General features: G+C 38.3%; 1 protein-coding gene across 2 annotated transcripts in view; it reads left to right on the plus strand.

Moving 5' to 3' along the window:
- ESYT2 (extended synaptotagmin 2) overlaps nt 1-12,979 on the plus strand; it is a 77,514-nt gene that overhangs the window by 22,503 nt on the left and 42,032 nt on the right. For both annotated transcript variants that reach the window (XM_027886124.1, XM_027886125.1), the window contains exons 2-4: nt 6,568-6,609; nt 7,534-7,668; nt 8,841-8,917. In XM_027886124.1, the coding sequence (XP_027741925.1) occupies nt 6,568-6,609; nt 7,534-7,668; nt 8,841-8,917 (254 nt within the window). The remainder of the gene's footprint in view (nt 1-6,567; nt 6,610-7,533; nt 7,669-8,840; nt 8,918-12,979) is intronic.

Below are 12,979 nucleotides of genomic sequence, written 5' to 3' on the forward strand. Positions count from 1 at the left end.
AAAGGAACAAATAGTTCACCTACTGCTGCTCCTTGTTTTTTCAGAGAGAGGGGATTGCTGGCTGGAATTCATGGGATTGAACCATTAGCCCAGCTCAGCTCTGTTTTAGGTAAAATGTTCTTAGGCCAGCCTGCTTTACCAGCTGGAAAACACTGGAGTGAGTAGCTGTTAAATTGAGCTTGAATATCACTATATGATGCTATTTATTCTACCCATGCTGGGATCCTTCCTAATTCTTTTACAAAATTTCTGTGGCCTTTTTGAATTACATGTGCAGTGAATTTAGACAAATTAAGGTGTCAGCTATAATTCACAGGATAATTTAATTTTAGTGTCTGTTGTTCCTTTGCCATAACACCTGGTTTTAGGCTCAATAGTTAAATAATTGCTTATGCTGTGCATTCAGAAGGGGGTTTAGAGCACCTCTGTTGGGCTTCTCTCCTGAATTTCCTTCTGTGGGATACTTTCCCCATCCACTGATGATGCATGAAGAGATTATGAAAATTTATTGTGATACCCTTTGATATTTTTACTTTTAATCTAGACAAATATGCTTTTCATAGAGGGGAGGATTTTTGTATGTAATTTAACTCTCCAAAATAAGCAGAAGGGATTGATATCTAATATGAGAGATATTTGTGAAATAGCTGGAAAACCCTCCAGGAGTACTTAGCTGCATTGTAACTCTGTCAAGGAACTTGGTTATATTGTGTGACCTTATCATTTATCCAAAAGTTATTGGTATAGTTTCTTTAAGATTTACATCTGGAATAGTAAGTGCACATGGAAGGAATGAGACATAACGCTGACCCAGATAATTATCTGTTAAACATGGCTATTAGAACACATTTTTTTCATGTAGAATATACTGAGTTGGAAGGGACCCATTTGGATCATAGAGTCCAACTCTTGGCTCTACACAGGACACCCCGAGAATTACACCATGGGCCTGAGAGTGTTGGAATTCTTACTTTTAATCCTTTGCGGGGGAGAAGGGGAAAAAACTTGGTATACAGTGGTGTGGGAGTTTTGTTTGGGTTTCTTTATTTGTTATTTTCTTTAAATGTAATCTGCTGTTATTGCTTCCTTTTCTTACATAGCTGTAATATCCAATTCCAGAGAAAGTGGTTGGTTTGTAGCAAAATAAGTTTTCATTTTATGGAATGCTCTGGTCGCTACCAGTAGTATTTTGTGTCTAGCCTTGTTTCCTTACAAAGTTGCAGTTGATAGTCTGGGCAGAAATCTGAGTCAATGTAGCCAATAATGAAGAGTAGGTACAGAGTGTGAAAAATAAAATAACTGTGGGTAAGAAATGTTTCTGCTTTTATTATGGTTATTGTTAGTGGTTTTCTTTTGCCCCTGTTTTGTTTTATTATCTTCCAGGACATAGCAAGGAACTGCATTCCTTGGGCTTTTTCTGGTATTTTATTGATCATTACCGAAAATTTTGTGTTCTGGATCAAGTCTTTGACAGTGTAGGATATGAACATGTCAGAAATAGGAAGTAAACGTGAGAGTTGTTTAGAACTGAGCACAAGCAGTTGGGTGAGAAAGCCCAAACGTGTATTTTTAATGTGCGTCTTTTGAGCGCTTCCAAGATAATGTTTAATAATAAAACATTCCGGAACATGTAATAGTATGATGCCTTTGGTGTTGAACATGGTCATTAGGGTATTTCCTGCAACAGTTCTCTCTTGTCACATTTTGCTTTGAATAATAAATTACTGTACCAGGTGGTTGAAATGGGACAGCACTTGCCAAATCTGCATGAGCAATTTCATAACAGAAGCCAAGTGGAAAATATTTTCAGTCTTTAACTGCCTTTGCTGAAATCTAGACTTCTGTCTCTTTCTGTCATGCTTGTCAATAGATTTTATACAAGAATTAACAGATTTTGCACATCAGTTAGCCTGATTATTGCTTCTGGCAATAAAATATTTGTGTAGTTACCTCGATGCTCTTGTGTCACTCCTGACTGATCCAGAGGACCAACTTCCATCCCTCAGGCTTTCTCCTGTTGTCTATGAATAAGATAGTGTTTGATATCAGAAACTTTTAAAGCGAAATAGAATTTTGCCACTAATATTTTGATCTCATGTAGCAGGCTAAAAATGTATGGAATTGGGAGATTAATAAATATTTATTCTTTGTTTTCAGACAAATTGGTTTTAGAGCATCTACAGATTAAATAAAGCTCAACTTCTGATTCAAGGTTGGCTGGAAGATTTCCAGAGTCTTGAAGATGGAAAGTTGTATTCTCTGCTCTCTGTTTTGAGTGTCAGAGTAGACACTGAATAAAACTGAATTATTTTAAAAGTTGAGTGAGCAGAAAAGCAAGGGTGAAAAAGGGATGAAAAACAGGAATGGAAGATATAATGCACTATATTATTTGTTGCCTATTGTCACACTGAACTGCAGAAGCAAACGAGGCTTATATAATTAGGGAGTTGGCTCAGTACCAAGTCACATAACAGTAGGAACATGATAGGTATGGCACAATAGTGGGCAAGTAATTATTAAATCTGTGGAAAAATTAAGAACCATGTCGTGTTAAGCAAGGTTAATAAAGACTGTACAGTAGATAAAATTCAAAATTAATAAATTAGCATATATGGCTAGATATTAGTATCTGTCGCCTCCTGCTTGTTTCCCAACCTATTTCAGGTGTTTCTGCATAATTCTGAACTGAAGGGTGCTTGATAGGTGCAAGAGAGAGATGCAACCTCTTTTTCCCATTCCAGACAGATGTCCTGGATGTCAGCTGTGTGCACGGCACAGGGAACGTGGCCTGTGCCTTGGGGAGTTTATAATCTGAATATGGGGAGTTGGATCACCCTGTGGAGGAAAGTGAATTTCATCGGGGCTGAAGTTATATTTAGAATGGGAAGCCTCTCTCAGTCTAGTGTGTCTCTTCTCTTGAATGTCAACTGGATACTTGTACAGAAGACTAAAAATGAATTGTGAACATGACAACTGTTATATCTTGCATTACTCACAGCAGGCAGGTTTGCTTTTGGTATTTTCATGAATTTCTTTTTCCTTTCCTCATCTGTGTGTTTAGTTTGTTGTTTCTTTTATTTTTGTTGCTGTTCATTACAGTGGCTGTAGAATCACAGAATCATTTAAGTTGGAAAAGAACTCCAAGAAGATCAAGTGTGATTATTAATCTAGTACTGCCAGCTCCACCTCTAAACCATGTTCCTAAGTCCCACAGCTGCACATTTTTTTTCAGTACCTCCTGGCATGGTGACTCTACCACTTCCCTGGGCAGCCTGTTTCAATGCTTGATAACCCTTTCCATGAAAAAACATTTCCTAGTATCCAATCTAAACCTCTCCTGGTTCAACTTGAGACCATTTCCTCTCATCCTGTCACTTTTTACTTGTGAGGAGAGACCAACCCCCACCTGGCTACAGCCTCCTCTCAGGTAGTTGTAGAGAGCGATGTGGTCTCTGCTGAGTCTCCTCCAGGCTAAACAATCCCAGCTCCCTTGGCTGCTCCTCCTAATATTTGTGCTCCAGACCCTTCCCCAGCTTTGCTGCCCTTCTCTGGACACACTCCAGCCCCTCAATGTCCTTCTTGAAGTGAGGGACTCAAAACTGAACACAAGATTTGAGTTGCAGCCTCACCAGGGCAGAGTACAGGGGGGACAATCACTGCCCTGGTCCTGCTGGCCACACTGTTCCTGATACACAGGCTGGGATGCCACTGGCCTTCCTGGCCACCCTGGGCACACTCTGGCTCACATTCAGTGCTGTTGACCAGCACCCCCAGGTCCTTTTCCACAGGGCTGGGTTCCAGCTGCTCTTCCCCCAGTCTGTAGCACTGCAGGGGATTGTTGTGACCCAAGTGCAGGACAGAGCACTTGGCCTTGTTGAACCTCATCCCCCTGGCCTCAGGCCATCTATCCAGCCTGTCCAGATCCCTCTGTAGGGCCATCCCACCCTCCAGCAGATTAACACTCCCACCCAACTTGGTGTCATCTGCAAACTGACTGACAGTGCCCTCATTCCCCTCACCTCGATCTCTGATAAAGACATTAAACAGGACTGAGCCCTGGGGAACACACTTGTGACTGGTCACCAGCTGGATGTAATTCCATTCACTGCCTCTCTCTGGGCCTGGCTATCCAGCCAGGTTTTACCTAGCAAAGGTAAAATCTGACCAAAAATCTGACCACAAGCAGCGAGTTTCTCCAGGAGAATGCTGCGGGAAATGGTGGCAAAGGCTTTACTAAAGTCTGGGTAGGCACATCCACAGCCTTTCTCTCATCCACTAAGCAGGTCACGCTGTCACAGGAGGAGATCAGCTCCGTGACCTTCCCTGGCATCAGGGTCAGAGTGAAAGGCCTGTAATTTCCTGGATCATTATTCTGGCCCTTCTTATAGATGGTGGTTACATTTGCTCATTTCCAGTCATCTGGGACCTCCCCAGTTAGCCAGGACAGCTGGTAAATGATGGGAGCTGGCTCTGTGAGCATTTCCACCAGCTACCTCAGTACCCGTGGATGATTCCCATCCAGGCACAGAGACTTGTGTGTGGGTCTAAGTGTGTAACAGGTTGCTGACATTTCTTCTTGTATTACATAATTCTTGGTTCTCTGTGTAGAACAGCTCTTCAGTTCCCACCCTGTGAACATCACTGCTCACCCTCCTAAGCAAATCAGAATGAAATATTCATATTGGTCCAACATCATGCATAAGTGATAAGTCATTACTGAGAACTGGCACATCTTCTGTCTGCAGATTCAGAAGGCAAACATTTCAGAAGATCAAAATGCTACCTATTAGCATGGGAGTTAACAGTGTTGGTTCTTCTTGTTTCTTTAACTTTTTGACCACTGGAAGCAACTTGAGAACCCTGCAAGACAAAAACTGAGGTGTAAGCTCTGTTTAGCTGTAAGTTCATGTACATACACTACCTGCTTATGTTGCAAATGCAAAAAAATTGTTTTGTTTTAAAAAAAGCAAAAAAAAGTCCACAAGACCCTCTAAATACAGAGTTCTGACATTCTACCCACTGTAATTTTCTAGGAAATTATTCTAAATAAATAAAATATAATAACATTGTTCCCAAACTGCTTCATCTGTTATTAATATTTCTATTCTTTGAACTTACTAAGTAAAATAAATCATACTGGTTTTTGTTACAGTGAAGCAGATCATTGGATGTTTTTGCATCACTTTTAATGGTTTTGGTGGATATGTGATATACTTGAAAAATGTAATTTGAAAAGATACCTAGAGCCTCTCTTGACAGTGGAAGACAACATAATTTGTAATTCTTTAAAAATCTGTAAAAACATAGGACTTTGTTATGAACTAGGGAATACTGGGAAAAAAAACAGACTAGAGGAATAACTGACAATATTGATAATACTGCAGGGGTCAATCCTCCAGCATAGCTAAAAACATGGAGGCTTAGATGAAATTAAGTACTGCTTTGATGGTAAATTGAATATATGAAGAGTATGTTAGTGCTGACTGTTAATGCAAGAATTGAATAAAAACTGAAAAAAGAAGTCATTAGTGGAGCTTGCTTTCAAATTCGTCGTGTTGAAAATACAGTTTAAACAGGAGGTATTTTACTGAGTGTTCACATTTGGGATATGCATAATAAAAATAACTGCTGTTAAAGCCAGTGGTACAATCTGTTATGCTACGAAGAGATTAGGACTTGGCAATTCAGTTAAGTAGGGACATCGCTTCACCAAAGTCACTATATGTAGGTCATGGGTTTTTAGTGTGTTCAAAGGCCCTTTGTGCTTGAGGAGTGTGATCTGCATCTCATTCTAGAAGCTGTTTCTAAAGGAATGGTTTTTACTACTGAATTTCAGGTTTTAGTTTTTTGTTTTTTTTTTTTGTATGTGTGAAATTTAAAGCTACTGCTGTGCTCTCCTTCTGTGTCTGGAAAACTGCATCAGTTCTTCCATCATTTAACTGATGTTTTTCTGTTGAGATGGGTACTTTCTGTCCTGTGTATATCCTGTCACACTACTGTCTCTTACTGCTTTCTGCAGTTGTTTAAGACAAAAAAAAAAATCACTAAAAACATCTTTTGAACATCTTTGGAACTTAAATCCATATTCCTGAACTTCAGCTTCACTGATGAAATATTTCTAGCCATGATTTATTGATATTGCAGAAGATGTGGCATGAATGGAAGGAAGTAGACGATTCTGTCACTCGTGTGTGTCATGTTAAAAGCCCCTGAAAAGGATGCGTTAAATTTGGTTGACACAAGCTGTACCAGCTCGACTTGCTTTTGCATTTTTTCCTTTTCTTTTTTTTTTAGTTTGTTTATGGTGTTACAGCAATACTTTGTTCCAGATGCTACTGTTAGATACAAGTCCAAGCATATATTTATGTAGTTAAGAAATGAGTTCATATTTTAATCTGCTTTAATTCTAATATGCAAGAATGTTAACTGCTTAATATGTTGTTTACTGTTTCCATTGCTTGGGGAGATGCCTGAGCTTTATTGTATTCTAAATGTCTGGACACTGTTAACTAAAAAGTGGTTTATATTTGTATTAATTTTTTTGTGTGTTTGTGTTTGGTTTTTTAGGTCCATTTTCCAGACACAGAGAGGGCAGAATGGCTCAACAAGGTAAGGGGTTAGACATTAGCATTGCTTCCAAATGGGAAGAGGCAGGAGGGAAATCTGAGATTAAAATAAAAAGTGAGGCAATAATCAGAGAACAGAGTAGTTTTAACTTTATGTGCTTTTTATATGCTTGAAGTTTCTGGTTGCTGATCTAGTTAGTCACAGGAGAGATTAAATCTATTTTCATGCTCTTGAAATTGTGAGTTTTGTAAATGATTTTAAGTAGCATTACAGTAATGACAGCTATAATTGTGTGGAAGTCATAGCAGCTGTAAACACAGTCTTTAATTTTCTACTTGTCTGGGATACTTTCCAGTTACTGTAGGTTCCTAACCTACAATCTAAAAATAAATGAAATTTGCAGTTTTGTTTTGTGTGTGTGTGTGATAATCTGAGATATAGATCTATGTAGCTTGGGTTTTTTTAAATTGCCCTTCATTCAAAGTGCATAGAAGAACAAGAATCAATTCAAAAATAGTAAGAAAAAAATAAGCAATACAGACTTTTCAGATATGTCAGGGTTTTAAATGTATAGACTTTATGGATGTAGTTAAGGGCTGTGCTTAATGCATTTCCTATTCCTTTTTACATGCAAATAAACTTAACCCTCTTTATCCTTCTGCTTAACATCCAGCATCAGTGCTGAATGCATATTGGTTTGTGGAATAAAAGAAGAAAATTCATAGTGTTGTTTTCCTCCTCTTCCTGTGCTTCAGATTTGTGCAAATGTATAAAATACACAAATTGAGAATTCCTAAAGGTTTCCTGCATGTAAAAAGGAACGAGTTTTGATGTCTGTAATGAAATCTATCAAAACCTCCTATGTTTAAAATGTATACAAAATTTCTTACATAAAGAATACTTTTTCCTTTTTCCTTATGGGTGAAATTGTGTTCCATGTAGTTTTTTTTTTTTTTCTCTCCTTAGACTGTAAAACAGATGTGGCCTTTTATTTGCCAATTCATAGAGAAACTCTTCAGAGAGACCATAGAACCAGCAGTGAGAGGAGCAAACAACCACCTCAGCACCTTCAGCTTTACCAAGATTGACATTGGTCATCAGGTCAGTGTCTGGGGAAGTTTTTCTGAGGGACCCTGTTGTACATACCATTTTCATGTAACGTGTTCAAATCTACACAGAAATATTTCCCCCCCACACTCTCAAATGTTAAGAAACCTGAAGTGAAGTTTCAGGTGTGATAGAGGGGAATTGTTTTTCTCTCTTCATGGCTCTGTTTCACATATATTGCAGTCCATTATACTTTACTGCACCTTTTGTGTGTTGGGGTCTTTTATTATTCTTTTTCAATTGTAGATTCTTTTTCACAGTGCCTCTGTCCTGCCCTAGATATCACTTGTATCAGAGATTGTAACATTCCTTTGAAGTCATACTAGTGTTTAAATTAGCTCCCACACCTCCGTATCCTTCTGCAGCTGGACAGTTATATCGGGCATGACAAACAGCCCTTCTTACTTTATATTGCAGCCTTCACTGAGTTGCATCCTGTGAGCTGCACAGCCCCAACACAGTGGGAACCTGGCAGTACTGAGAGTTTGGTTTTACTTAAATTACTAAGAAGGTGTAAATAGAAATATGACGATTTTTCCAGAAAGGAAGAACTCACAAGTGAGGTCGCTGGTCATCCTCTCCTGCCTAGAGTTTGATCAATGTTCAAGGCTTGGGAATGTTTGATTTATATGTGTTGCTTCTATATGAGGAATGGAGAGTGGGAACACATGATATAGAGAGAGAGCACAAAGTGGCTGACACAACTTCTTGTGGGAATTACAGATTCTTTTCTATTCATTCTCACTAAATTCCACTTACAGCAACTACATTTTTGTGAATTAAATTTAGCTACTTATTAGTTGCACAGAAAAGAATGTTTTGGGAGTCTTAGACATAACACTTGTACAGAGAAATTAGATGTTTATTGAGGGAATAGGGAAAGCTTGATATTAAACATTTTTTAAATCTTCAGATTTGGTAGTCTAGACCCAGGGTAATTGTCAGAACAGTTGTGGTTAAGTGGATCCCAGCTAGATAATTTTTACCCTTGAGATAACAGTGTGAACTAAATTGATAGCTTTGCTTCACACCTTTTAGCAGTGCTTATAGTAGATTCTTAACTTCAGGCATGAATGTTTCTATATTCATCTTTATTTCAAAGTTAAAAGCTTAATATGCTATAATTCAGTAGATGAATCCAACCTTTCCTTGCTTCTTTGTTTCAGCCTCTGCGGATAAATGGTGTAAAAGTCTACACTGAAAATGTGGACAAAAGGCAGATCATTTTGGATCTTCAAATCAGGTGAATTTTATTACTGTATTGCAGTGGTGTCCAACTTTATAATATGTGCTTTGTTTGATTTGTCAGTTATGTTGGCCTGAAAGGAGAATTGCTTCATTTCACAAATGGAGTTAGTTCTAATTGTGTATGATTGGAGGAAGGAACTGTGTGCTGTAAATAGCATTTATCTGAGGGAAATGGAATATCAGCTCAGTGTGACTGCATCATTAAAGTCATGTTGGTTAATAAAAAAATACTTTCCAAAGATGAAGCACTATCTTTGATTTTTTTTCTAATATATTAAAACTTTGCCAAACAAATTTAGTCTAAAATTCAGGATACAAGATTTTTGCTTTTTTTTTTTTTTTTTTTTTTTTTTTTTTTTTTTTTTTTTTTTTTTTTTTTTTTTTTTTTTTTTTTTTACTTTTCTTAGTTACTTAAATTTTTTATAAACACAATATGATAGCTACAGAAGTACTTTTGCTTATACCACTAACCAAATAAATGTGTGTATCATAAAATGCCAGAATGACTGTTCTCCATTGCTTTTGGTTTCTTTGCCACTTCATCATGACCCTTTTATGTAGGTTTCTGAGTAGATCTACCCTACATTTGCCCCAGAGTGAGAAGAGAAGATGCTGCTGGGTCTTTCCTTGTGTTTCTTTACTGAAGTGAATCACTTTATTTCTCTAGGAAAAAGACAGCTATCCCAATCAGGGGTTGGTGGTGCTGGACAAAATACAGTAGGATTGACTCTTGAGAGCTTATTTCACTGGATGGTTGTGTTAGCCCTAATGGAGACATTTCCTTCAGTTTTCTCTTTGCCAATTCTGGCAGCAGCGGTGAGAGCAGCCTCACCTCTTCAGAACTAAACCCTCTGGAAAACTATCTGTTTGACCACTGTGGACACAGTGCAAAGAAATTGGTTTTGAGAAGCTGTTTTTGAGACACTTGGGAGGCCAAGTCTTCCAAGACCATTTCTGCCCTTTAAGGCAGAATTATTCCCACAGGAGGGCAGGGTAAATCTAGTAATTTTATATATATATATATATTTTTTTTTTAATTTTTTTTTTTTTTTTTACTCCTGCTCATCTTCATGAAGTAGAAGGCCAGTAGGGTTGTACAAAAATTTCAGGAATAATGTCCCGTTACCTAGACCTGTCTCATTGCAACCTACTTAGGGAAGTGGTAAAGAGCTGCAGTAGAATCCAATCTAAAAGGCTGTAATAAGTTCCTTGAAGTGGTTTAAATAACAATAATAGTGCTGAGCCCATTTAGCCCAACAGCCTGTCCCTGCTGCCGGCAGCATCGGCTTCCAGGGAGAAAATGGAAACAAGAGCTATGGAGTGACTGTTGTAGTTTCCAGGAATTAAGGCTTAGACAAAACCATCATCAAAGGAAGTCCTGTTTCATATTTAAGCCTTCTCCTCGACACCTCGTTTGGAAAGGGCTCTTTTTCAAAGGATTTACTATGCGAGTTTAAGGCAGAGAGCACCTCAGTATCAATTGTTACTGTTTGATGTTTGGGGTTTTTGAATATTTTATTTTATGTATCCTCTGCTGGTCCATTACTGGGATTGTTTCAGTAGTGACAGGAAGAAAAAGTGTCTCTGTAATGAGTGTTCTTGGCACAGAGTTATGTACAGATACCAACCCTGAACTGTGTCTTAGGGAATCAACTTCATCGCAGTTTTGCAAGATTATAAAGAACTCGCTGCTGGAGAAAAGTCCATCCTTTGGAGTATTTATCCTTGTAGAATTTAATCTCCAGTTAAAGAATTTTGTTACAATTTTAATTTATTTATTAGTTTAAAGCTAGGAGCTTTCTATAAACCCTTCATTCCCTAAATAGAGTTGAGAAGGAAAACAATTTCTAAGCATTCATTAGAACAGCTCTAGGAAGCCAGACTCTGTGGGGAGTGTGGCAGGGGAAGGAAGGAAGGATTTTATTTTATTTATATTTTAATTTTGGTTTTCAGTACATTAATTCTTTTAATAATTCCCTTTTATCCTGCAGTTTCACTATTTTGGCTTCCTTTAGCCCTTTCTACTGTCAGCTGTTTGTGGTGGGGTATGAGCATTTGCTTTGGACCTTGCATACTGTACATTTAAGTAGTTTGCAAGTATCTCCAAAACACCTGAGGTTTTTTTTACATCATCTTTGAGGGTTTTTTGGATTTTTTTTGTTCTGCTTTTAATTTTAATTGCAAAAGGAGTGTGTTTTGGTTTAATTTTTATTGTTTCTGCAAGGATATTGAGTGTATTATGATCCTTGCTTCAGGATATTTTTGAGAACCTTTTGAAACAGGTCCTTTTCATCACTCAGGATCCAAGAACTTCACTCTTCTAAGCAGCTCAAATGGCTAATCCACAAAATACTCATTGGAAAATGTATTTAAAGCTTCAATTTTAGGACAGTGTTTGCAGAAGGAACACTTTGCTTTCTCCTACTGTGGAGTTTGTGTTAAAAAATTCACAGAATCACAGAATGAACTAGGTTGGAGAAGTCCTCTGAGATCATCAAGTCCAGCCAATGACCCAGCACGACCATGTCAACTGGACCACGGCACCGAGTGCCACATCCAGTCTTTCCTTAAACGCCTCCAGGGATGGTGACTCCACCACCTCCCTGGGCAGCCCATTCCAATGTCTTATCTCCCTTTCTGTGATGAAATTCCTCGTAATGTCCAACCTAAACCTCCCTTGGCCCAGCTTGAGACTGTGTCCTCATATCCTGTCGCTGATTGCCTGGAAGAAGAGCCTGACCCCCACTTGGCTACACCCTCCTGTCAGGCACTTGAGAGACCAATAAGGTCTCCCCTGAGCCTCCTTTTCTCCAGACTAAACATCCCCAGCTCCTTCAGCTGCTCCTCATGGGACTTGTGCTCCACACCCTTCACCAGCTTCTCTGCCCTTCTCTGGACCTGCTCCAGCACCTCAATGTCCTTCCTGAACTGAGGGGCCCAGAACTGGGCACAGCACTGGAGGTGTGGCCTCACAGTGCCAAGTATGGGGAGGAACAATTGTCAAAACTCATGTTACAGTTTAAAAGTCTAGTTCTTGGTGACAAAGACAGGCAAGGCAAATAATTTTAACTACTTGAGCACATGAAGATAAAGTCTAAATAAAATGTTAATTTGCTGAAGTGCATGAATGTAGTAAATACTTGGGGAAGGTTAAAGGTTATCTTTTTTTCTGTTGACCCCTAAACTCTGTAAAATTAAATGTGAACTGTAGTAAAAAGAAAGTGAAAAAAGATTGAGAGATTGAAGAAATGGTTGTTAATAACTTGTAACTGAGCTTCTTCACCCTCTTATGACACAAAAAATTCCAGGCACTGAAACAGTTTTATGCAGTGTATCTAAACACATGGAAATCTTTTTGTTTTCCTGTGGCATACTTGAATGGAGAAACTCGCTACCATTGTACTGGCAGAAGACAGATGTAAAAATAATTACTTAAGATAGTCCACTGTACGGAATCACATATCATTGTAATAGGGAATATTACAGGAAATAATTTTGCCCTATTCATTGCTTTTTGATCTTTTTTTTAACTTTTTTTTTTTTCTCTCTTCTGTGTGTCTTCCATGAGCTACAATGGCCAGATGAAGTATATTGTGCTTCTGGTTTGATTCAGTACAGCTGCTGTTATATTCCTCTGAGAGTGTCCTCATTAAACTGTAATCTATCTCAGTGATCTGTACCTTAATAGGGGCCATAAATATTTCTGGGATATTAGGATCTGAATGTACAGAATTTGTTTACTAAATGAGCCTTCAAGTTGTATGTTATGTTTCAGTGGAATTGTGTACGGCATCGACCGTTCATGGACCCAGCTGAGTATCTTAGGGGGTAAAAACCATATTTAGTTTTATTATAAGGTTAAAAGTTGTTGACCCTCAAAGGCAGTTTGTTACTATTTTTACTTCAATTTGTCATCATGTTGTTATGGATTTTCAAATGAGCTTCCCGGTGTTCATAACACAAATAGTTCTGATGCTACAGAGTGTCGAGATTGAGGTTTCAGTTGCAGGTTTTAGTTGACCTTGCTTCTCTGTGTCATGTTGTTATGCAATTATAC

This window comes from Empidonax traillii, unplaced genomic scaffold, assembly GCF_003031625.1.
Source record: "Empidonax traillii isolate 1590-97213 ecotype Southwest subspecies unplaced genomic scaffold, ASM303162v1 scaffold178:size2223814, whole genome shotgun sequence".
In the NCBI taxonomy this organism is placed as follows: Eukaryota; Metazoa; Chordata; class Aves; order Passeriformes; family Tyrannidae; genus Empidonax; species Empidonax traillii.